The sequence below is a fragment of the Bacillus rossius genome, chromosome 3 (assembly GCF_032445375.1).
Source record: "Bacillus rossius redtenbacheri isolate Brsri chromosome 3, Brsri_v3, whole genome shotgun sequence".
Lineage (NCBI taxonomy): Eukaryota > Metazoa > Arthropoda > Insecta > Phasmatodea > Bacillidae > Bacillus > Bacillus rossius.
Genome location: NC_086332.1, coordinates 37,236,757 through 37,264,589, shown reverse-complemented (window position 1 = coordinate 37,264,589; position 27,833 = coordinate 37,236,757). Strand labels below are relative to the sequence as shown.

Genomic DNA, 27,833 nt, shown 5'->3' with positions numbered 1-27,833 from the left:
CAAAAGCCCCGCCACTCCACAACCGCCGCCATGTTGTATGCTTAAAACAATTGACGCCATGATGTATGCTTAAAGCAAACCCCCCACCATTATACTTAACCGCCATGTCTTAAAAAAATATGTCTATAAACCCCCCACCACTCCACAACCGTCATATCTAAATATGCTTAACCCGCCATGTTGCATTCGAAAATAAACGTCTACAACCCCCCACTCCGAGTATGCTTAATCGCCATATCTAAATTTCGAAAAGAAATAAAATATCACTATGCTTAAATTAAAAAAAAAATACAATCATACTAGCTATGCCTAAACGGGTAACTTTCGAAAATAACCACCATGTTTAAAAGCCCCGCAATACCAGCTATGACTAAAACAAACATAACCTCAAAATCCCGCGCAGAGAGAGCGAGATGTTGCCTGCTGGAGCGTCACTCGTAAACTGCGCAATTATAATCCCCACATCATATTATAAGCATAATAATGTCTTTAAAAACAACAGTGTGTGTGCAACACTGCAAGTAATAAGCATAGTTACTATTACGTCGAGTAAAATAAGCATAGTTAAAATATATAATATTGCGTAATCATATTTAAATTATTAATAATATTTTTACAGGCCAATGAGTTAGCACCTTAGCGTTAAGTAATAAACATATTTAAAATTAATAATATTAATAAAATTATTACAAACATTGTGTAGTAACTGGCTCTCGGCCAATGTGTTAAGCATTAAAAACACCGTGCTGGAAGCGTGCGCTGGCGACCAGGAATGTGTTTACCTGCTGGGTGACAGTGAAAGTGTTTACCACAGAGGAGCAAGGTCAAGCCATCGCTGCGTACAGGAAAGGAGCAAGCACAAGGAATATACAGAGGTGGAAATAAAATCCCCACGTCATATTATAAGCATAATATAGGCGCCATGTTGTATGCTTAAAACCCCCGCCATACCTATGCCGCCATGATGTAAGCTTAAAACACACACACACCCAAGTATGCCTAAAAGAAACCCCAGCCATAAGAGCTATGCCTAAACCGCCAAAATTAAATTTCCAATAGTCATATTTAAATTTGGAAAATAACCCGCCATGTTTAAATATCGAAAAGCAAATACCGCAACCCCACCACCTAGCGTATGTTTAAAACAAACACCACCATAAAAGCTATGACGAAATACCTGAGAGAAACATAACCCCAAAAAAGCGCCATACTAGCTATGTCTACCCCACCCCCACCACCACCAGTATGCTTAAAACAAACACCACCACAATAGCTATGACTAAATACCTGGGAGCAATATAACCTCAAAAAAGGCACCATAACAGCTATGTCTACCATACCCCCACCACCAGTATGCTTAAAACAAACACCACCATACCAGCTATGACTAAAGAAACATAACCTCAAAAATCCCGCGCAGAGAGAGCAAGAAGTTGTCCGCTGGAGCGTCACTCATAAACTGCGCAATTATAACCCCACACACAATAGTATAAGCATAATAATGTCTTTAAAAAATTGCTTTAAGTAATAAGCATAATTAAAATATATAATATTAGGATAGCATAGTTAGGACCCCTGCAGTGAACACGTAGCGTTAAGTAAGTAAAAATAAAATATAGCTGCGGCAATATCGTCAGAAACAAATTACGTATGTTACCGAGGTAATAAAAAAAAATAGCAAATAAGCATACATAAAATAAAAACTCACCGGAACGCACCCCACCCACCCCGGCGATATGTAACAAATAAAAACGCAGACGAAAAGATATACTAAAAAATAGTAACACCTATGTACGCCGTGTAGAGTGCAATCCACACACCGCCATCTTTAATGTCACAGAGGAGAGCGAGAAACGTAACGTAAAAAACGCGTGAAGTAATAAGCATAATTAAAATATATAATATTAGGATAGCATAGTTAGGACCCCTGCAGTGAACACGAAGCATTAAGTAAGTAAAAATAAAATATAGCTGCGGCAATATCGTCAGAAACAAATTACGTATGTTACCGAGGTAATAAAAAAAAATAGCAAATAAGCATATATAAAATAAAAACTCACCGGAACGCACCCCACCCACCCCGGCGATATGTAACAAATAAAAACGCAGACGAAAATATATACTAAAAAATAGTAACACCTATGTACGCCGTGTGGGCAACCGACAGCGTTTAACGATAAGTTAACTTATAAAATAGGTATATTACAAAGCGGGAGCGGCCCGCTCACGCATATGTTTTAGTGTTATAAGCATAGTTAAAACTTAAAATAATGTAAAGCAAGTTAAGTATTAAGCATAGTTACTATTATTTTACGTCAAGTAAAAAATAAATATTATACAAACATTGTGTAGTAATCGGCTCTCGGCCAATGTGTTAAGTATTACTTTACGTCGAGTTACAAACGCCGTGCTGGAAACCTCGCTCGTGCGACCAGGAATGTATTAAGGGACCCCTGCAGTTAACACGTAGCGTTCAGTAATTAAAAATAAAATGTAGCTGCGGCAATATCGTCAGAAACAAATTACGTATGTAACCGAGGTAATAAAAAAAATAAACTATAGGTGCCACCCCCACTCCTAGTATGCTTAAAACACCCACCCCCAAGTATGCCTAAAAGAAACCCCAACCATACTAGCTATGCCTAAATCATTTTCAGCCATGCTTAAAAACCCCCCGCCATACTGGCTAAGACTAAATGGAGTGCCACATATACACACCGACATCTTTAATGTCACAGAGGAGAGCGAGAAACGTAACGTAAAATAAGCTTGAAGTAATAAGCATAATTAAAATATATAATATTAGGATAGCATAGTTAGGACCCCTGCAGTTAACACGAAGCGTTAAGTAAGTAAAAATAAAATATAGCTGCGGCAATATCGTCAGAAACAAATTACGTATGTTACCGAGGTAATAAAAAAAATAGCAAATAAGCATACATAAAATAAAAACTCACCGGAACGCACCCCACCCACCCCGGCGATATGTAACAAATAAAAACGCAGACGAAAAGATATACTAAAAAATAGTAACACCTATGTACGCCGTGTAGAGTGCAATCCACACACCGCCATCTTTAATGTCACAGAGGAGAGCGAGAAACGTAACGTAAAAAACGCGTGAAGTAATAAGCATATTTAAATTTTATAATATTTTTACAGGCCAATGTGTTAAGCATTATAAACGCCGTGCTGGAAGCGTGCGCCGGCGACCAGGAATGTATTAAGAAACCCCTGCAGTTAACACGAAGCGTTAAGTAATTAAAAATAAAATGTAGCTGCGGCACGATCGATAAAAACAAACTACGTATGTCACCGAGGTAATAAAAAAATAGCAAATAAGCATACATAAAAAAAACTCACCGGAACGCATCCCGCCCACCCCGGCGACTTGTAACAAATAAATATAAATAAACGTCGAACAAACGACCGTGTAGCCTGTTCGCGCACCGCAAATAAGCATACATAAAGGAAAAACTCACCGGAATGCACCCACTCCAACACGGCGACGTGTAATTAAAAATAAAAACGCAGACGAAAAGATATATTAAAAATAGTAACACCTATATACGCCGTGTAGACAACCGACAGCGAATAACGATAAGTAAATTTATAAAATATATTACAAAGCGGGAGCGCACGTCTGTACTCCGTAGACGCACTCCTCAAACTGTTTTCAAATTCCCGGTGCGACGAAAAGAAAGTTTTGTTTGTCGACCCTGGCCCGCCGCGTGCTATAGTAGCTTGCAGGAGAGCCTAAGCGTGGAACACAATAAAAAAACGTACAGCCCAGTAATACATGAAACCGCCGAATGCATGTGACAAAAAAATTACCATAAATAACAAAAAAAAACATTTAAAACATAACAAAAACAATCAAAATACACTCACAAACGCAATACAGCGCAATGCAGTGAAAACTCCCATGAAATAATAAAATCGCTTATTGAGACAGCATGATGCAAAGAGTAAAAATCCCTATACGTAAAATAAAACAAACGCGAAACTTTAAAAAAATCTATCTACGAGAACAATATTATAAAACTACCACACTCTCCAACACACCAAATGACATGGCCCGATAAATGACAACACAAATAAATATCAATAACCATAAATACCTACATAATCAAAATATATTATTAAGCAACCGAAAAATACACCACAGCCCACATAAGGCCTCGCGAACGAACGGCACAACACCAGAGACAAAACATGCTATTCCCATTTGTTAAAAAGACGCACATACGAGTCTTTAGTGCTAGCCCAGCTAGTATACATTCATTAATAAATAAAATCGGTTATAGTATTATGTGTAGGCAATAAATAGGAAGTACAAAGCGATATAGCCACAAGACGTTATTAAAAATATAGTAATAAAGTGTATGTATAGCCAGTAAATAATATATATGTAAGTAAAACGTGTTATACCCTAAACTAAATACCTGCAGGTTTATACAGTCAAACTTTGTAGGAATATAAACATAAGTCGTTTTAACGGTCTGTGTAATACAAATGCTTATCATCAGCTCTGAGTAATTTGTCCTTCATATAAGTAAACTTAGCATGTTATTCTAATAAACTATGTATCATTATAAAATAGTTATACCATCGTTAATAAATAATCATACAAACAAACATTAACAGCTATCCATCCTTCCCTTTCACTCATGACATAGTGTGTGGTGTTCTAAATAAGGAGTGAAAGAATATCATATGAGTCATGTTGTAAATGCTTATAAGATTATTGTTAACTTTCCATCAAGGCTAGATAAAAAACAATCTCTATATATGGTAGATGAATAAACAGAGACCAACTATAGACTTCATACTAGTAAATAATAATTAAGGACATATCGGGGCAAATAAAACAAAATAACCTATATAAATACACCCAATAAGCATAGGAAGCTCTGGCGTTAATAACAAAACGTAAAATAAAAGGTTACTGGTTCAGGTAAGAATATATATTCTACTACTATGCATTCCATTAAGCATAAGAAGCACTATAATCCCATCCCGACGAAACCAGAATAGAACACACCAGTAATGTTTGTGAAAGAACACACGATGATATTCATATTAATAACCACTTAGCCAAAATCGTTTGCAGAATAACAGACATAGCAATTCCATGTCTCAAACACCACATCGCTTCGGCGATAGTCCAGAAAACACAAAAATTATATCTGCCTTCCCCAAGAGACCGCCACAGTCGCCTCGGCGAACCTCGTGAGGTCACCAGTAAGTAACTTTCACTTTCCGGAGGGCAGACGGTAATAACACACACGCAGCCGCCCCCGAAAACAAGCCTCCAACAAGAAAAAAATAATATATCAAAATATCTAAAACAACAAGGATGCCTTGCAAACTATTAATTACACCACCCATGCCTTTAAACTAAGTAACGTGAACGACGAAGCCCGACAACGACTTTCAAGTGACAAGGAGTAAAGAAGGAAATAATAATTAAATGTGGTGTACGAATACTCATTGCCCACCAACTATATACTACCTACTAGTGCTAATCCATGTATTGCCAGACATAAAATATCTTTACATTAAAATAAACATAGTGTCAGGATAATACTAATAATAAGTATTGAAGTAACTGAAGCGTGTACACAAACAAAACTGTATAATTCTCATCATAAACGTTCCTTGAAATTCTACCATCACATATATAATCCTTTAATATTATCATAATATAGTTACCAAAAATAACAAGTCAACTCGAAAAAACCAAAACAACCCCTACAGGCATATTGCAACCTACATCGAAACGATCATAAGACTCAAACCCAGACACTTCATAAACCCACAGAGATGGTCAGGAGAAATTACATTTCATATACTACAGATGCTGTACTAAAAAGACACATGTATGCCAATAAGAACAGGTGTAACCGCCATAACTGAAAGTATTATATAAAAGAAACAATACAATAAATATCACAGCCTCAAAAAAACATAAGACAGGAGAATGAACCAAAAGAGAAATTTCAAAAGTCTAAACTGAACAGAAAATTAGGTAAATATTGACGTATACACATGAGAGTACAATTAAGTATAAATATATATTTAAAAAAATACACTACCTAGCGTAAAAAAAAAACGCATTCAGAAAGATCAGACATCGCTTCCCCAACACAAAATGTTCGATGGTAATAGTCACAATCCCTAATAACATACATGTGAAATAGAAAGAGTTAAAGACACAGACTTTAAAAAGAGAATCACTCGTTAAAGACGTGTAAAAGTTAAAGGACTAAGCTAAATGAATATAATGAAGCGTGCGACAAAACACGTTTCCTATACTAAATGTCACATCCCAAATAAATTAAATTCATTATTTAAAAGAAAAAGGTTATTTTTTTGTTCACCTAACCGAAATCTAAGTTTAAAAACCCATATAGAAGAGAGATTCCGCATTATAATTAAGTATATTGAAAGGAATTGCGAACTCTTGTTCGCACAAATCATTTTAATTATGTATGTTCGCACACAAGTTGAGAAAAAATGGATTAGTGTAAGAAATTTGATGTTTGCTCAAGTGCTATGTAGTGACAAGAAACGATAAATACGGAATTATGTATATTTAGATACCAACCATACAATTATAACAATTTAAATACGAAACATATAAAAAAATCCTCGGGTATGTCGTATATCCAGAACCATACTGTCACCACTAGTTGCCTGTACACATAATGAAGTAATAATAATAAAACATCCAGTGGTTACAAACATAAATATTACAAAAATATGCACTTAACAATGACTTAGGTTATCCAGAAGCATATAGATATAAATATACAATTAAAAAGCAAACCAAATTACCAATAAAATGGAATCACTTCAAAAAAGTAAACAAAGTTCAGACATTTCAAACACAGAAAGGTGAAAAAAACGCAAATAGATCAGTAAGATGAAGCTTCAAAGACCAATTCCCTCCCCTACTCAACACAACCCTCCCTCCCCCTTATGATCTGCCTTTGGGTCCAACTCGCCTCGAACAGGTTAGACACATCCACCCGACTATCCTCCTCTTTTCCTGCATGTACCTGTTTGCTCAATGCATGACCCAAAAATTTCCTTGGGTCTGTGTATGTTTTATTTCAGCACATTTAAGTACATCAAGCCTCATTATTTAAGGCATGGGAAATTGTCGTGATGCCTGATATTGCCATGACTGGCCAATACCCTCGATGTATACGACTGTTCCTGAACTAAGGTGAACTTAGTATCTTATCCCTAACTCAGTCCTCTCCTCTCGCTTTTGCTTCAAAACATTACTACACTATAGTTAAGTTAAATAAGGGGGAGAAAAAAATTCAAAAGCTGTCTACTATTCGCAAAGCTTGCTGAGCTTACCATGAAGTCTTTTAACCATATTATATAACGGATAAATTATCTTTTTACGTCGCTAAATGTTATCTACTCATTCATTGTCTGCTGCCGAGCATTATCTAGAGTGCATTTCTCAAACCATACGACTTTTATGTATGTTGCCTCTTGCGGTATCTCTATAATGTGCTGCAATAAATTATTTCAATAACCAATATGTTTATTTCCTTTTGCAATCCCAATGCATAATTTTTCATAGTGGCCCACATATGATAGGCACTATTAGTTACGACTCCTAAGTTAACGATGATAACAGTATTTTTTAAAATCTAAGTAGTGATAAGGCATAGCGTAGTGTTTGAATGCCACGAAAACTGACGAATGTGTTTGGTCGGACTGTAGCATTCCCGACTAGCATTCTGTAGGTCTTGGGTTCAGTCCCTGCCGTCTGCAATTGGGGGGGGGGGGGGGGGTCTCCTTCCAAAGTGGTACACTCCCTGCTCCTGTCGAATGTTGGCGCAGTACCTCGACGTACACCTTTTACCACCTACTGGCCGCTATTGGCGCCAAATGCCATCCACACATTGAGCTTAAACCAAACAAAAATAATAAAATTAACACAAAGAAGATCAACTATTGCCAAAACATTCAATTCAAATTATTTTCACGTGTTATATAAGTTACATATTTGTTAGTCCAACTTGATTTCTGTTACATATGAATTATCCTTTGTGACTACCTACCAGCGATTTGTAAGAAATTTGCACTGACTGGCTCTTTTACATCTTTATTTTTAAACTTGGTTAATTATTTATTAATCTTACCTTTCATTTTGCTTTGCTTCCCACGTATCACAAATTTATAAATGGCATCTACATGATAAGTTATCTTTCTTGAATTATTCTTTATGTGATAATCAAAGGTTTTATCTCAAGGCACCATAGAAATAATGAAGAAAAGTGGTTAGATAAAACACTTTTAAATCTTATATCTTATTCGAAAATTATTTTTCTATATCTCTCTTAATAAAAAGTTTCCTATAATAAGCAGACAGACAATCAAGACAAGTAATGTCTGATCGAAAGTGTATTAAAAAAGAGTTTTCAACAAAGGTTATTAACTGTTTCATTTCAGTAATAGTTAACAAAACTGGAGGAATACTATTTATATTTCATACAAATTCTCACTTAGACCTATATACGGTGGTTTATGGGTCTCAATACCTGTCTGCGACTTCAAGACCTGTCTGAGACATGGTTGTAGATTTATACTAGGCCAGGGCCTCTAGCCACCTCTTGACTTCTGTGCTTGGGCCATGCCTGTGAAAATTGTGGCATGTCCCATTACATCCATAACATGATAATTTTCATGGATAGCCTCAATCCCTAAACCTAAACCAAGGACTAGTTATATTTTAGAACTAGTAACTTTGTTAGTCCACACACTAAGTCGCCTGGCATAAAGCAGAGATGCTAATATGGATTAAATTAATAATATAAATAAGATAGCTATTTATTATTTTTACATGACTATTTCGAGGATAAAGTGTGGTTTTAGCCAATGAAGATAAAAAAAAGAATTGGTCAATTTTAATGCGCAAATAATTAAGAAAAATTCGTGTCGTAGTACACACTTTTTTACTGGTTTGAACAATGCAATTTATCATTTATCGATAGTGTGGGCTACAAAGAAGGAATTGAATCTGGTTCTGTCAAATGTCGATATTCACTATGCACTTGTGGTACACACCACGAACCGACTGAGATTAAATTTAAATACAAAGTTTGTACAGCTTTCACCGCAATCCTCAACGAAGAACGGTGATTTCAAAAAGAAAAGAATTTCTGAGCATTAACTTTAATTGCCAAATGAAAGATTTAAACAGTTTAATTAATAATATACAGTTATTAAAATGAACAGTTTCAACATAATCAACGTCCCTACTTTTACTTAATTTAGGTTTTTGTTGTAATTTTGAGATAGTAAAGAGTTGATCAGCCTTGAGGTTAGTTTGGATCTCCAGCCATCCACAAAAAAAAAAAAAAAAAAAAGAGATGCTCGTGACGTGAGTGGTGCGACATGATTTTGCGGCGGTTCGCTGTGGCATTCTGCAGTATGGAGGTAGAAGAACAACAGAACATCCAGCCCTTCATCCTGGAAGGAAATTTCCCATTATCAAACCGTCCGGAAATATTACTCGGGACCTTCGGCTCTAATGCCAGAAGCTCAAACCATAATACACTGGCAGAATTCGTACACTCAAATAAATGAACCACGTGCTATCTGTTGAGAATGTAAACTACTTACACCCGTGGTGGCCTTGCACACACGTGTGTTTTTTTGTGCACGAATTATTGTCTATGGATTGAATAATCTATACTTGAAGCAGGCCATGCGCACGACTGTGCACATTACCTATGCTGCCATTTCTGTTTCCGGCAAGTAATTTTGTGGCTAAAAAATTATACATTAATTTTGCGAATAAAAATGTTTTAGTGTTAATGCTAGATTACTATACATGTTATTATTAAATAATGTATTACCAAATTTATACAAACCAGAAGAGGCATTAAAATGTGTTTAGTGTCCACAGCCACAAGGTCTCAACACTCAATTTCTCGCATAAAGTTCCAGTGTAACAAACATGGAGACCAAATAGAAATGCACTTAACACTACTTCCGTCGTAATATTTTATTTTCATAACGCGATGAGCGTTACACTTTTCAATCTGCTATAACGATATCATCAAATATGCTAACTCTGCGGGCTGTAAAGAAGTTTTACTTCAATAAAGATTAAGAACAAGTCTAAGGGATTAATTCACATCAGAGTAGTAGTAGTAGTTGTATGTGTATTAATTCCCACTCCCCGCAAAATTAAATAAATTAACTTAAATAAGTTGTGTGCGATTTTGAAGTCAACATTCGTTTGTAACGAATCGTAACTATCAATCTTTTTCATTGTAAAAATCCACGTACACTTTCGTTAAATGCCGCATGAAACTGCCCCATGAGTCTTTTTAATTATCATTTATAAAGCGTTACTGATATTTGCTTTATATCGCACTGCAGATCAAACTAGATATTTGCACTGAGGTTTCAGTTTTAGGTGGTAAACACCACATTTAGCATATTAATTACATACATCGTACCCAACTCGCTTGTCTGGACTGTGTACGTTCTCAGTAAAAATGGAGCTGAATCATGGCATCATGTAGTAACTGTTACACCATATTTATTTTAAAACAGTCTTATTAAATTCAAATTGTCTAGGGATAAATCCTAAATCACAATAACTTACCACTACACAGTATATTTTTACAAATTACTACAAACAATGCTTCGAACATTTATTTTGTAAACATTTTCCCTATTTTATTGAATGCACTGACATAAACAAAATAAATTTTCAGAATAGAACAAAAAAAATCACGCAAAAATAGCTGTTAACACATACTTATAGTCACTGATTTTTAACCAGTAAAAATTTCCTGATGAAAGCAGATAGGAGATCAAAATTTGGGGTAAAAGAATTGGCTTGGCAGAAACAAACTTTTTGACGTGACAACGTCTAATAAATCGATGAACGCCGGCTGCACGAACGAAAAAGGATGACTCACTGTCCCATTACGCAGACTGTACCGTTACGCTCATTGTACGCTTGCGCCGCATCTATCTCTCTTCCACTCTATTGGAACAATCATCGATTTGACTTTTTCGAGGCACATTAAACTTGAAACACTCCCATTCGTTTCCTACTTTTCCTATCCTTAAAAGAATAACACAGATTGGAAGAAGTTAAATAGCAAACATGTATAAAAGTTATAGTTATAATAATCTGTTTGTTAAAGTAATAAACTTATTTGAATTAATGAGTGCAAATAAAAGTAAATTAATAAATTAAATTGTAGATTTCATTTCACTCCTTCTTTGCATCAATACAAATAGTGATAATTCAATAAAAATGATTCAATTTTATCCATAAAAGTATGCAATAATTTCATCAATGTTCTGTTATGACGTTGTCACGTTAAACTATCGTCCGTAAACCGACTTTACAGACAACCAATTTTTAATTTCAGCATTAACATCTTGTTTTGTTCAACGGTAATTTTTCTACTCTTAATCTAAAGTTTAAAAGTAAGACATATATTCATAATGAGCGTAGCAAAGCACTCCATACAAAATCGGCATAGTATAATTTTTCTTTGCATAGATGAAATAAAATTAACTATGCACTCGCAAGATTTAAATTTATTCAAACTTAAATTCAATTTTTGTAAGATGTGATAAAATACTAAAATTATTAAAATTAAATATTAAAATTAAAAATTTAGAAATACGCTAGCACTTGCAAAACATAACATTGTTTTGGCTAAGCAAATTAACTCCATATTAAAAATTTTAAAATGCTGGGACAGGTTTAAGTGGAAAAATGAGTGATCAATTGAAATTTCAGAGTCTCATTGTTGCTCGTGTAATACGGACTAATGCGCGAAGACTTTCTTTTCACTTCTCCTACCTTGCAGCTATTGGGGAAGGCTAGAAAGGGGATAAAGGGGAAATAGGGGAGTGTTTGGGATGTAATAGCAGTGGGGAGGGGAGTTATGATTGTCTTTGCTACACCGACTACTTCATATATTCTGCAGGAACCTACAACTGTTCGCGCGCTCTAGCAAAGTCATAACCAGTCAATTCCACGTAGTGTGAAGATAACGTATGCTTGAAATGCGGCATTCGATAACAGGTGCACAGTTGTAACATTTATACACTTCGAGGCGGTCGAAACAACAAGGTATCTTCCACTTCCCTGTCTTGGGCCTTCGTAACACCGCGATGGCCCGTCTCTGCTGGACTCTGCTCCTCGCGGTGACATCCTACCTCGTCTTCGAGGGACAACATGCGGAGGGCGCCCGCATCCTTGCGGTCTTCCCCATTCCGTCCATCAGCCACCAGGTGGTGTACCGCGCGCTGTCTCTGGAGCTGAGCAGGAGAGGTCACCAGCTGGTCGTGGTGACCCCTGACCCCATCAGGGAACCGCAGCTCGCCAACTACACCGAGGTCGACTTCTCCTACATGTACAAGCCGTTCCACGAAACCAACAACTTCAGCTCCGTAAGACAAGAAAATAAGTCGAAGATTGAAATTTTTAAAACAGCTGTGCTCAGTGGAAATTATTTGTGCGAGACGATAATGGGCCACGACGTGGTACAAGCGATGATCGACCCCAAGAATACGAAAGGACACTTCGACCTGGTCATCTTGGAGTGGTTAATAACACCGTGCATGACTGCCTTCGCTCACAGGTTCTCCGCTCCGATGATCGGCATAACGTCTCTTCCGCCGACGACGGTGAATTACGATTCCGTTGGTAACCCTACCAACCCTTCCTACATTCCAGAAATGTCCCTTTCTTACACCGATAAGAAAAGATCTTTCTGGCAGCGTCTTGAGACTACGATTTTCCAAATTAGATTCGGACATTTCTTCTACAGGACAATCCTTCCAATGCAAGACGCTATAGCAAAACGGTATTTCGGACCGTCTACACCATACATAGGAGATCTCCAAAAACAAGTCAGTATGTTATTCGTGACACACATAGAAGGTTTCTCCTCTCCAAGACCACATGTACCCGCAGTTGTGAACATCAATGGCTTTAACATCAAACCCCCTAAGTCTCTCCCTCAGGTATGCACAAATATTTTATTAGCAATTTAATGTGGTGTTCTGTGCAGAAGGGTGTTTATTTGTTTAAATGGTTTATTCGCAAATATTCTAAGCCATCATGCTCAATTTAGAAGTAATTATATTCTGCGATGCTTCAAGGTATTGTTAAAGTATGACATATACTCCAAATTTGGACCCAAGTGATTAGAGGCTCTTGTTTACCTTAGATATTCTAGTTGTTTTAGTTTTCTAGTGCAATAAACACAACTGTATATATTAAGTATCAAAATGGATTATCATTAGCGAAGTAGACAAAAATAACACTCTTCAATCATCAAGGGAAAAGAATTGGCCGTGGCATTTCATATGAAATAAACCAAGCATTTTATGAAGTGATTTTTCAAAACCATGGCCAGTAGAAATCAGGATGTCTGACCTGTTATCTGAACATGGTTGTTTCGGAGTGCGACACGAGTTTCTATGATCGAATGTACTATGTTATAATAAAGGATAAAACATATTGTTAGTTATAAACATACGTGTTTTTTCTAAATAACACTGATTAATAAGGGAGTTATATGCTCTAAAAATAATAATTGAATTTTAGCATTATTACTTTCTTACTGAAAAATATCTGCATCATAATAACAGATCAGCGAATAAGTTTCCAATAACAAATTTCTTAAAATTATACTTAAATAAGTAACGGAAACTACTTGCATCTAAATAATTCAAATCGGTAAATAATGTTTCCAATAACAAAGACCTTATATATTTTATAATATGGTTGACAGTATCATTCTTCTCCATAACTAAAATTGGACTGGTAATCATTTTATTCGTGTTTTTATCAGTCTAAGATAGAAATAATTTTAAGTGGCATTCTATAAACAAGATTATAGAAAACAATATAAAGGTCGTATTTTCTAAACACACTTGTACACCTAAGCCGTTTTCGCGAAATGCGTACATATATGTCAAATACTTAATTCAAACTGACCTACAAGTAATGTAGGGCAATTATACTGTCAATAATTTATCATATGTGTACAATCTTTGTTATTAGAAACATTATTGCCTATTTATAATTTAGTTGCAATAATTTACCAAATTCCTATAAAATATTTTGACAAAAATTTGGTTTTTAAGAGCGCATAAGTTACTTGGACATCACTTAAAGGATAACTTGTAAATAGGTTTGTAACTTATTTTCTGGTAAGGAGTCACCTGCCAAGTATGACGGCGTTTTTTGGAAACTTTCTGTACAAAGCAGATATCTGATTGACTCCTAATCAAATAACAGCAAAAATGGTAGAACCCAGAAACATTTATTTTTAATTGTTGCGATTCCTTCATGATGAAGGCAAACTTTAAGGGGAGATTCTTCCAAATTTACGCCCATGTGGATCAAAATAATTAAAGTTTAGTCTCTTCTAGGCACACTTAGACATGTACTGTTTTCTTCGCATCCTTATTTCTCCTGTGATGTATAAGCAAGAGCAGAGGAAATAAAATAATTTTGTCGAAGAACTACTATGCGTTAGGAGCCGTCAGCCATGACCTTCACATGACGAGCCATGCTATCCTGTCAATTCACATTGCCTATGTACAAAAAGACTGCAACTCATGATAGTGTGACAATGTCCGCCTCTTTAGTGCGCTCCCTGACTCAGTGACTCATGTGTCCATAAACAAGGATCACTTCTTGTATCAAAAGATAGTTCGAGGCCTTGTTTTAGCTTTGTTTTGAATTAAATCAGAATGAAAGCTAAACAGATGCTGCAGGCTACTATAGAGTGTATTATTCACCTCATTATACTAGGTTATCCAGTTCAATTACCGGTGGGGTCGATAAAGGAAGTTGGAAGCGTGGCGGACGTTGCCATCAGCCAGTGAGAAGTCTCCCACTAATGTACTCTCTTCGCCATAATAATGTTCCACCTCTCAACCGTTGTTTATCATCTCGATGTCAACGAGGGACATAATTCATTCATTCATTTATTCTTCATTCATAAAGATAGTTCCACAAATGCTAAACCAAGATGTCAGACCAACCATGACTAAATAGACCCACCATTGTACATAGTTGTTAGCAGTATAATACAAATAAATATTTCAAAGCTAGGTGTTGGTGGAACCAACAAATACTCTACACCTCATGGCCAAAAAATAGCAATTAAATTTATTTGTTTAAATTTTTTTTACAGACTTTTAAAAAAAACTGTATACGAATGTTAAGAGGGAACAAGGTGTAAGTGGGATGTGAAATCAGCTTAGATAATTATTTTCAGTTAACATTTTCTCACGAATATGTTCCATTTTCTTTCGGCTATTAATGTGTGAAGTCTATGAAAAATTTGATTTAAAAAATGTTTTCGTCACATTTACTAAGTGACTGTGTTGCACATTGTCTCTTTAAATTTTTACATTATTCTCATTATATACTAGGATTGCAAATCCAGTTGCTTGTTTAACCACGATCAGTCATCAACAAAGCTAAAAAGAAAAGAAAAAGATTATAGATTTAGTGATTGATGTCCATAAAACTGTTCGTGGCAAAACAAAATTCTGCCAAAACTATTGTGCATCGATCAGGACAAAGGCGGCTCTTTCGATTAATTCCACGAGTCTGCTAAGATTTTTTCTTGCTCTGAGATTGTTTGAGCTTTTTAATTAATCGGCAATTGTTTCGTTTTTTTTTAAATTGAGGGATCGACCACTATACGAATAACATGTGAATAATTGGTTTGAAGACACAAATATATACGAAAGTTGCGCACAAGCACTGACTTTCACTTCGTCTTGGATGTTAGATTGGCAAGGTCTCGAAGCTGACCACACAAGTCAGCTACGAGCTGCATGTGTAAGCCACACCTCCTAGGGAGACCCCCGTCCCGCCGCTGAGACCAAGCCACGACACTGTGATGCGTTTATTGCAAAATATGGACAATAAGCGACGCATTGCTTTTTTTTACACATGCTCTTTTATGAAATCTTATTCATTGAGACTTTTGCTATATTATGTTAGAGATTTTCTAGAAAACTAATTTATTTTATATTACATTGAAAGAATCTGAGTATCGCAAGTTTTTTTGTAGGTAAAACGTCGAAAATATTCAACTAACCATTAGTTTTACGATTTAATTTGTATCCGCTAAGAAGATTTTGTCATTTGTTTCCAGTCCATTGATTTTTTACAGTTTTTTTTTAACAATTTATATTTTACATTTGCCTTTAGGTGGGCATCTTCCCCACTGCAGTCCACCAAAATCACACAGCAGTAAGTGTTAGCATGCCAAAGATCCTCCGGCAGTTCCTTCACATGCAGTGTTGTGTGTCATCGGGACATCCAGCACTTTCTTCATGCTAGTGCTCTATTTATTCAGTACAGCGAGCAGTTCATTTACGTTGAGGTTTTGTACATGTTCAGGTATTCAAGTAGTTTGTGGAGTGTTGTATGTCTTCAGGACATCCAGCAGTTCCTTCACGTGCAGTGTTGTATGTCTTCAGGACATCCAGCAGTTCCTTCACGTGCAGTGTTGTATGCCTTCAGGACATCCAGCAGTTCCTTCACGTGCAGTGTTGTATGTCTTCAGGACATCCAGGAGTTCCTGGACGGGGCTCCCAAGGGCGCGATATACTTCAGCCTCGGCAGCAACGTCAGGAGCGACCAGCTGACCGCCGACAAGCGCCAGGTGTTCCTGGAAGTGTTCGCCGAGCTGCCCGACTACCGCGTGCTGTGGAAGTGGGAGCAGGACAACCTGCCCGGCCAGCCTCGCAACGTGAAGATCGCCAAGTGGCTGCCGCAGCAGGACATTCTGCGTGAGCATGATTCTCTCAAAGAGGACTCCAAACAATAATTATACAAAAACATTGCTTTCAATATTTAAAATTTCTTAAAAATGATAGTTTCAGTTTTCTACGCCCATCTATAATTCAACTCTGTAAATTATTTCAAGTTATCTGGAAATTTTACAGCGTTACTGATCATAACCTATATTTTTGTATGTTATCGTAAAATTTAACATGTGACCATTTTGCACTAAACTTATATTTGAAGTCTTTAATTTTATACTACTGCAGTTGTGACTTACTGTAGATAATTTTTTTAAACGTAATTCCAGTGTTAGAAAGCAACTTTAGCTTAAAATTTGTTTTAGATTATGCGGAGTATTTAATTTTCAAGAATATATATTTTTGCTCGCTTCTCATAAACTGAGATATGCCAGCGTGTGGTAACAACACACCAAGTATGATGTCTCAGATATCGGGCTTACCGAAGCTTCAGGTATTCTTTTAAACTGAAGCTCTGATATAAAATGTGATATTGTGTATTGTAATGTATTGTAAAATGTAATATTGTGTATTTTTAATTATGTTGTGGTCTTATGCACTAAGTAACTAATTTTATATTGAATCATTCGTTGCCCATGTTAGAAAGTACCCACATGGGTTCCATCCCAACATTGTGGTTTGTACACAGGACAATGTGGTTCGGAAACCACAACAATTTAGGAGGTCCTGTCGCCTTAAGAAGCCCTCTTTGTCAGGGATGTATTTATGTTCGTAAGGCGGGATGATAAGTGTGACGCTCGCAGGTGCTTCTAGTACTGTATCGCCTCTAAGCGCAAGGCTGTGGACTGACACGCAGTCTTCTCGTCGTGCGTGGGACAACTGTGAGATTTGTTGGGTAACCACAACATTATACGAGAGAAAGATGAAGATAAAGGTGTAATGCCAGTCCCTTGAGTGCTTTAAAGGGTCTGTACTGTGTTTATCATGCATAAAACACATTCTGAAAACACACATTTTAGCCATATTTTCTCTTCTAAAAATACAGTTGAAAAACCAACTTCGGAAGCAGAACTGCTCATTCGCCCTCAGCGTATTATTAAATGCTTTTTAGTAAATAGACACTTATAGACAATAAAATAAGTTTTTTTAAATCTACGTGCACCGTATTTGTGTCCAGGAAGATGGGGTCCTTCCGTACGACGTAAAACCCATATTCGTATCGGTTGTGGGATTCAGCACCTAGAAACATACATTTTAAATTCATTTCTGTTAATTTCTTTAGCACATTATTGCGTGTATGTTTCCAGGCCATCCCAAGGTGAAAGTGTTCATCACCCAAGGAGGACTGCAAAGCACTGAAGAAGCCATACACGCAAAGGTCCCAATGATAGGCATACCTGTGTTTGCTGACCAAGATTATAACACCAAGCTGGGAGAAGACGCAGGAGTAACAATGTGTTTGGAATTGAATGAGCTCACAAAAACAATGTTACTTGAAGCACTAAAAAAAATTATACAGGACAAGAGGTATGTTCACACATTACTATCAAATTAACATCTTTTTCCTATGCCACAATAAATTTCTTTCTATAGCCAAAGCAATGGCGATTCATTTTAAATAAAATAAGTAGTATAGAAAAGTATTAACGGGCACTGGCTTCCGGCTGTGGAGCGTGGCGCCGACCGACCTCTGACATCACGACGGCTATCTTGGATGATCTTGACCTTTGACCTTTATCCGCCATCTTGGATTACGCCATTTTGTTTTCTAGAAATTTCCGCCATTTTGTTTTCTAGAACTTTTCGCCATCAAGGAACTGAATTCCCCACTCCCTAATGTTTCAATTTTCGTTACATGCATCATCTTAGATGTTTATGATGGCATCGATTAGTTATGGCCACCATCTTAAATTCTAGATTATTGAATTTTCGTTACGGCCACCATCTTGAAAACCCGGAATTATTATCAAAACAATTTAGAAAAATTTTAAAATTTATTAAAAAATATTAATTAATAGTTAAATAGAAGCCCCCATCATTATGGATTACGATGTTACGACCGCCATATTAAAATCCTTTATAATTATCATATTTTAATGGGAAAATTTAAAAATTCATAAAAATTTAATTAATAAAATTTTAATAAATTATTATTTAAAAAACATACTTACGTGATCAGTTCGAAACCGGTGAGGGCAAAAATAAAATAAAATATAAACGGCGACGGAATTTTCCTCCACTGAAGCCACCAACATACTGAACTCCCACCACTAATGCCAAGGTATAAATATCGCCAGCTAGTTGTCGTCATGTCCACCAACTTGTTTTTGTCTGCTGGCGGCCACTATCTTGTTGTCGTCTGCTAGAGTGCACTACCACCATATTAGTTCAATTTTTATCCACTAGAGTGTAGTAATCATTTTTATTACTGTGGCGCCCGCCATCTTAACATTTAGATATTCCATTTTGGAAATCAGTTTTGTTCGATACTTGATCAATGCAAAAAAAATAATTTTATGTAAAAAAATCAATAATTTTAAATTATATGGTGGAAATTCATAAAAAAAAAAAGCTTAATTTGCTCATCTACCAGCCTCCAGTAAGCAGGCGATAACATATTGAACGCCAATAGCCAAATACAGTACGATGGTACATTCAATGTTTTATGGGACATATTGTATGGCCTCCTAAGGAAGGTCGATTTATTGTTCATGGGTTGAAAATTTAAACAAATACTATTTTTTCTGTAATTTTTCACCCATTACAAATAAAAAAAATCTCTTCTGGAAGCCGGTTATAATTAGCATAAATGAGTAAGTCAGTCGCACATCGGGCTGTAAATACTGGGTGTCCATAAAATAATGTCCCAGTTTTAATGGTATATTATAACAGTCCAAATTGGACTATTTACAACCAATCATACATAAAATTGAAGGTAAACTAACCTAGTTTTTCTTACAAATGTTCAATATGTGCACCTTTAGTTTTACGGCTCTGGGATAGAGCGCCTGACTTGTAGGACTCGGGTTCGCGGCTCGGCTCCTCCAAGGTGGATTGTCTCAGGCAGATGGTGGCATTTGTCTGATAGGAATACAATCCCTTGCAACAAGTCAGGCTACCAAAGAGATGGTGGGTGGGAACAAAAAACCCTTCCAGGATGGCTTATAAATGGGGAGCCCATTTTTTTTACTAGAGCTCCCCATGCGGAGGCCATCTGGAGGTTTCTCGGGGGTCACGAAGTTTTGCAAAAATTGTGGCAATTCATAATATATTTTTTTATTTGCTCTGATAACATATTAAATACAGTGATCGTATTTTATGAAACCTAAATAATTTTCATAAATTAATGTGGTGTAATTGAGGTTATATCTGGTAAAATATTTCCTGGCTTAAACCGTTTGTAAAAAATTACAATTCTATTCGATTCCGAACTGCTCTAGCACACCACAAGTTTATGAGGTCACAAGAACTTGTATTTGATATTGTTATTGAATTCTGATATAGTGCCTTATTTATAGGCCTATCCTAACATAAATGCCATAGTTATCACAGACAGTAAGCAAGAAATTGCGCTCACTTGGCTCAGGTTGTTGGCAAGCTTGGAGACTGTGTGGTCTCGTATTACGTGCGTGCTTGGGACAGGAAACAACAAAGAATAGTTGCTCGAGTAAGTGGCAGTTTCCGAATACCTTCTTGAAGAAGCCTTGAAAATTGCATTTTAATGGATGTCAGTAATTTTTGTTGTCCTTTAGAATCGTTGCAAAGATTCTTACAAAATCACCGATTCAGTAGGACGTTGATTATCTATTACTGCCAAATGATTAAATTGTACATGTAAAAATTTAAAACTCTTGACAATAGCGTGCGATTCACTGACCGGAGCTTAGTGATCAGAGGCTCCTTTTGTTGGTAAAGGACAAATCCGGCTTCTCGGGGACAGGTTACGAAGGCATTTTGCGTGCTTCGTTCGTATTTGGCATGTTAAGTCGGTTTATCGCGACCTTTCCCTGAATGTAGCTGATCACTCAGGATACCGTAGGTTTTTTTTTTTTTTCGTCATGTCATAATGGACTTATTAGATATTAAAGTTTTTGTAAGTATTTCACCTGTCACCGAAAATTTTTTACATATTTACTTTTTTCACAATGCTGGCTACAAAATTTTTTCATCACACACAATTTATTCAGCCTTATTTTATGTAATACTATTAATATCAGGAATTCGATTATTATCTATGGTTTCTTAAAATATAATTCCTTTTTTGTGTGCCTGCTGTAACCACTTGTACTTTTTTTTAAGTAATACCTTAAAGTACGAGCATGTCATTGATATAAATTTACAGAGAGTATTTGTTATATGAAAATACATGTACATAAATGCATAATATTAAATTTTTATTTGCTTAATAGATACTGGTTTGTGCAGAGCTATATGCATGCCCCTTTTGATGATTTGATGATTCTAGCTTCCCAATAATAATGCGGATCGACATGGCCCTAGTAACTATAGCAAACAAAATACCTACTGCCTAAGTTAAAATTTTTAACAGACATTTCATTTGCATAACGTTTTACATAAATTTTATAATTTAAAATACATTCATAATAACTAACTTTATATCTATCCTATCACTACATGGTTATGGTACTGCGAGTATCTAAATCTCCATAGCGATGTAGATGCATCTTGAACAAGTCTCAATGATTAATGATTGCAGCTACCGGGAGAACATGGACCGTTTGCACGCCATAGTGAACGACCAACAGACGACGCCCATGGAGCGCGCTGTCTGGTGGACGGAGTACGTACTGCGACACAAAGGAGCGCAGCACTTGCGCACGGCGGCAGTGGACATGCCGTGGTACAGCTACCTGCTGCTAGATGTCGCGCTGTTCTTCCTGGCGACTGCGGCGCTCTTCGTCGTGCTACTGTCCATGTCTGTCAAGGTTATATTCAGCAAACTGAAGACGCATTTCCGCCAGAAACAGAAAAAGAACTAATACACCGAAATGAATGATTTTTCTGTAATAATCATCTTTATAATTGTTTTTTTTTTTTTAAATAATTTTGATTTAAACTCAGTTTTGCCAGTTTTTCAACAGAACCTTGTCTATAACTTAGGCCCGTTCTTCAATGGCACGGGAACATAAACAGAAGATGGAGCTCGATCTTCCGGAACAATTCATTATCGCGTCTGCTACTTACACAATGCATGGAAACGTAACAAATGTGCAACCAATAGACTTGCATTTCAAAGTTAATAAATATTAATTTAATTAAGAATATATATAATGCTTCGAGATTATAACACGGGAAGAATTTACACAAATAATAAAAAATAAAGTAATAAAAGAACTGTACATATTATTGTACTTGAAACAATATTTAACTTACTTATAAATAAACATGGCTACTACCGCAGCCAAGTACTGGGCTTCTATTGTCGGATGGAATAACATGTTGTAACTTAGGGGTCACAATGGAAAGAACATAGAACAAGGCGTAAGCTATACATATTTACTAAGCACAATTAAATTCATTATAACAATAATACATTATAACATAATCATAACATTACCTATAACATATTCAACAATATTCCTTGCCCTTGTCTTAAACCGCAGATACTTGATTCAGGGCTGCCACACAATTGTTTAAAAATTACTAGAGAGTAAATAATTTCAATGTATCTATATATAAGTATATATTAATTGTGTACACTTAAAAAAAATGTTCCTATTTTTTGATATCAATCGGTTACAAAATCGGTAAAACATCCTAAATTCAATTGCTTTTTACTCAAGCAATAATATTGTGACGGGACTCCGCCAGACATCCCGCGTACTCCTATACATAAAACAATAAATAAACTATAACATTGGGGGTTGATTAAGATGGTAGAGTTCCTGTACCCGAGACCAAGTCTTCTCCCCATACAGGGAGAGTAGGGAAAGATTTATGCATTGAAAAGAAACATTATTAAATCATTCAAGCACAGATTTTATTTACTAGACCACATACTAGGAACACAATAAACAAACTCTGGATAATGTTTAACCAATAAATTAATAACAAATAAGTTAAAAAATAGATTCATGAATAAATAAATACATTAACTAAACATTAAAGTGATGTCGACCGGCAAACAATTAATCATTTAACAACATGGCCGTTCTTCCATCGCCGCGACTCCGCTGAGGAATAGTCTACTTCCCAGCCACTACATGCAGGCCTATAACAAAATGTCGATTCCCCAAACTACTTTTCCTAAAAACATAATTGGCCTGAAAGCTGAAGCTACATTATTTCTTAAAAGATTAAGTGCTGCACGAAGATCGTCTAGCCTGAAGCTCCGTCTCACTATCCATCACTGCCAACCACTTACCCTCACTTCGTCTCAGCGATACGGCCCCGTACTGTCGTGGATCACCCGTCCCGCGAGGTCTCGAAAGCGAAAAAGCCCCGGTCACTCCCTGGACGAGAGTTTTACCTCACGAACGAGGTCACCCGAAAAAAACACGAACACCGGGAAAAACTTAGCCATGGGGAAAATGGCTGTCCCTTCTTCCCGCAAGAAAAAAAAAACAAGCGAAGTAGACAGTTCCCTCTGCGCAGGCGCAAGCGAGCTTCCTCCTTCCCCTTCTCGCGCTGCTCGATTGTTTCTGCTCACGTTTCCAAACTCGGACGCAAGATGGCAACACTAATCAGGACAGAGTCCTCGAAACGAGTACACAAAAGCTTCGCGTGGCAGAACAAACAAAACGGCAAACAAGAAACTAGCGCAGCGCAGCGGGTTTTTTGGAACAACGTGGTGCAATCTCTCGGCGAGCCCTGGCCAGCGACCCGCGAGAATCAGCAAACCACGCAGCCTCGCAAAAGCCTGCGGTGCCTGCAAACTACCATCGCAGCAACCTATATTCCGCTACCCGTGTGTCGAAATCAACCGGCCGAGCCTGGAAACGCGCACGTACACCAACACGTTAACCTGACGAGATACAAAAGTAAAATAAATTTAAGAAAAAAAAGTAAAGAAATTTTCAGACCGTGACAATATACATAATTATCTGTAAACATCCACGGTAAACTAAGAGAAGGAAGAAGTTACAAACATATTATCAAACATTCAGTTGTTGAGAGTCATCAACTGAATATTTCCAAAAGTTCAAAATATTATTAAAACTGTGCAAAAGTCTCAGCCAGAATATTACGTTGCGCTGTTATGTGAGATGTGTCAAGTAGTGTATCACTGAACCAGTTACGTGATGGAAATTGACACCACCGAAAATGTGTGGCAATAACTGCTGCTCGTCACCCGCCTTGTATTGCGTTACGGTGGCAGCGAGTTCCTACTCGTCCTGGAAGTTGCGTTGTCCGGGCGTGCTCGTCCACATCCGGGCTTCTCGATCACCAGATACTAGCGTGAGTCCCTGATGAAACTCCAACAGCTGTGTGGATTACCTCGTTGATTGCTGGTGGCAGCTAAGCTCAGCGAATACTGCGCACGCAGACTCATACGAAAGTACACTTCACTCTATGGCCACGCATGAATTCTCTTCAGTATTGCGGTTGAAAAGTACTCTGACAATAAGCAGCAATTATAAAACTCGTGTTCTCTCTCTTCTATCTAAGTCAATCAGCCTTAAGTAACACGTCTGGTGCATTTCAGAACTTCGTTATAAGTCGTATATTCCCTCGAATTCCCCGTATCATGGAGCCCAAATCTGCCAAGCAACCTTTTCAGCACGTAAGCGTAACAGTTCTTCCGTATGTAACGTAATCTTACGTTTTCACCCTCGACATCTCTGATTACATTGGTAAACTAAAGTCCAGATCATGTGAAAAACCATATAATACGACCATATACTGACTAGCTCAACGATACAGATTATTCCGACCTTACGGCCAGCGTTCTGACGTTCCCCTCCCACATATGCGCCTTAATAGGGTAGGATGGGAGTAGCTTCCAGTTCTCTTTATAAACATTCCAGAGCTTTTACTAAGACAGAACTGTAAGGGATCACTCCCTGTTGTTGATTGGGAAGGTATTGGAGCTTCGGCGCCAACCAGCGGCTGGGTAGCTCAACGACACAGATGTATTCCGACCTTGCGGCCGGCATTCTCACTTTCCCTCCCAATATGCGCCCTTGAAGGGTAGTGTGGGAGTATCATCCAGTTCTCTTTTTAAAACATTCCAGAGTTTTTTAATATACAAAACTGTTAGGGATCACTCCCTATTGTAGATTGGGAGGGTATTAGAGCTTCGGCACCGACCAGCGGCTGGGGCCACCAACCCAGCATAGTCGCCGCCTCAGCCCCTTTACCACACTCAGCTAACCAGACAGTTGGCTGTGTCCTGTGCCCTAAGACTTTATCAGCACTGCTGGCGCCTTCCCCAATCTCCCACATCACACTGTGACCCCTCAAAACACCCAGTGAACCCGTGGTCCAGTGGAGGCCTATCCAACCTCTGTTAGCTATCCAGGCTAGTACCAGAGCTGTGTCGTCACTCGCCACGTCAACTCCGCATCAGGCTAGGGAACCCTTGGAGCCTGCTCCAAGCGATTGGAGCACCACTACCAAGTACGAGTTCTACCCAATCAGAATCCAGGGCCTTGGAGGCAACCTCAGTGGGACACCGTTCAATCTTTCATGGATTCTTCCCGTACTACTACCAACTTGGCGTTGATTCGGCACCAGCTGCTAACCGACTGCCACTCTTCAGAGTTACTCCACAGGATGTCCTCGTCTCCTCGGATTACCCTCCGACCTGCCGTACCTCGGCCCGGCAGATTTACAGCCGATTAAGGCCCGGAAGTGCCTGAACTCATCCGGCGGCGATCGCAGGAAGCCCTGGCTAGAAATGACAGACCAACTGTGCGTGTGCTGGAGGGCCTCGGGGTTACCTCGGTACCTCCCCCGATCACTGAACTAGGGGAACGTATCTCACCTAGTCGAGTGGTTTACAGCTCTTTTTTTAAGCCTGGGTGCACCTGAAAATTTTCTATCACCTGCAGAATGGAAAATTTTCTATCACCAGCAGCTGGACTTAAACTCTCGTTACCATACCTTACTTCAACGTGGAGCTGAGATCGGGCAGCGTGATATTGTGGTGATTAGTCGGAGCTTCAGTTGGCATAGCAACGGCGTTCTTCTTCTGGGCGGCCGCCCTCGGCGACAGCGCTTCAGCGAGCGCCCAACGACTCTCTGCCGAGCGAGTCCATCTGCCTGATACTCGTCATGGCGGTGAGCCAGAACACCCAGAATATTATATCTTCTGGTAGATGCAATGGAAGCATTCCCGGGTTGATGTTATAACCGAAAACAGTTGGCAGCAACCTTTTTTTTGTTTTTATTTCCAGCCTCTCAAGTCACCTGGGCTGTAGGCTTCCTCGGGGACACGTGAGTATCGCGGAGTGCCTGCTCCACAGGCTGAAAGCCTTTAGGCTGTATACCAATACATAGGGATACGTCCCATAACACACCTATACTTTCATCCCATAACAAATGCAGCCACAAATGTAATGGACGCATGTATTAGGGATGGATGGAACCGAATACTTTTACTGGTAGCACCACCTGTTTACAGTTGGTCGTACTAACGTGCACGCAGCCATTTTTAGTCGTGATATTTACGAAAATTCAGCAAAACGTAAATAACAAAAACCAATGGTAGATAGGTAAGATTACAAAATTTTAATGGATTTTATAAATGTTAGCTATCAAAATAAAAATTTTGTTTTGAGACCCAATATATTTTAAATATTTACAATCAACATTAAATACCCATATAAGTTTAATTTCACCAATATATAATACTTTTAACATTTATGTTTATGTATATTTTTCTTTGTCTCTATTTGAGTTCTAAATTAAACTATTTATGTTTTAAACAAATCTTATGCCAAATCTCTGAAGCAATGTTATGTACGATTAACATTTAACACTATTTCGAAGCTAATGGATGCGAGTGTCGCATCTCAAGAAATCTCCAGTTTCGTGGGCTCATGTAGCGATGCATCGGCATACCTTGTGAGGATTCGGAAGCAACACAAATATGACCGTGTCCACTACGATGCACTCTCAGTGGTTCCATTAGGCTAGTATTTGGATGCAACTTATGTTGGTTTTCAATACTTCTTATACATAATATGATTTCACGAAATCATTTTCTTTCTGTACTTGATAGGTGTTCTTCCCGTTAAGTTTATAAATTAGAAACCCCCTTACACTCCAGGAAAAGATCACATATCGATCTTGACTCAGTTACTTAAAAATAATTATGATTCATTTATGAGTTATTTGCTTGTCATGAAGAGTATTTTGAGCAGATTTAAAAAATTTGAAATTCTTAATTTTTAAAATTACTCGAATATAGATAGTAGGAAAATAAAAACACAACTGACAAATACTGACACGAACACATACATATAACTTATAAATGCTTTAAAAATTGGAATTTCCAGCATCTTTGATGCCTAGCTTTCCTCTCCATTCTCCACCCAAAATCCATGTTCCATCCCCTTAACCAATTGCCGTCATCATGGTTTACGACGCACTGAGTCTCTGTGATAATGAGTCTCGTGGTTCGGGGGCCTTGCAGAGTTCTGCACGTTCCGAGGCAACGGATAACCAGTTAAGTTCTGTTTGGGTTGGAAAAAAAACACTGATGTCATGAATTACTATGAAGGCTGTTTAAATTAATATTTGCTTGGCTGAGAGAATGGCTCGAAACCATACTCGCAGTTTGTCAAAGTCCTTTATATATTTTTAAGTATCTTTATTATAACGTGTGGATGATTTAAGAATAAAAATGATAGTTTGGCTGGTATTATCTGATGACAGGCCAGTCGGATAGAGAGTGTCTGCGCTTTGTCAAGTGAATATTTATTGCTTAGTTGCAAAGTAAGTGCTATCGTCATGAGGTTTAGAAAGAGAAGCCAACAAGTAGATTAGCAAATTACAAATGGTTTATTCTTTGGTTTTTTTTTTGAGACTTAGATTTTAAGATTTCCCAAACGATA

General features: G+C 37.5%; 1 protein-coding gene across 1 annotated transcript; it reads left to right on the top strand.

Annotated features, from left to right (window-relative positions):
* The first annotated feature begins 12,175 nt into the window (after nucleotides 1-12,175).
* On the top strand, nucleotides 12,176-21,812 carry LOC134531270 (UDP-glycosyltransferase UGT5-like). Its single transcript, XM_063366962.1, has 4 exons — nucleotides 12,176-13,038; nucleotides 16,614-16,839; nucleotides 18,120-18,339; nucleotides 21,530-21,812. Exons 1-4 carry the CDS (start codon nucleotides 12,184-12,186, stop codon nucleotides 21,810-21,812), a joined length of 1,584 nt encoding a protein of 527 aa, XP_063223032.1. The 5' UTR covers nucleotides 12,176-12,183.
* Nucleotides 21,813-27,833: the final 6,021 nt, after the last annotated feature.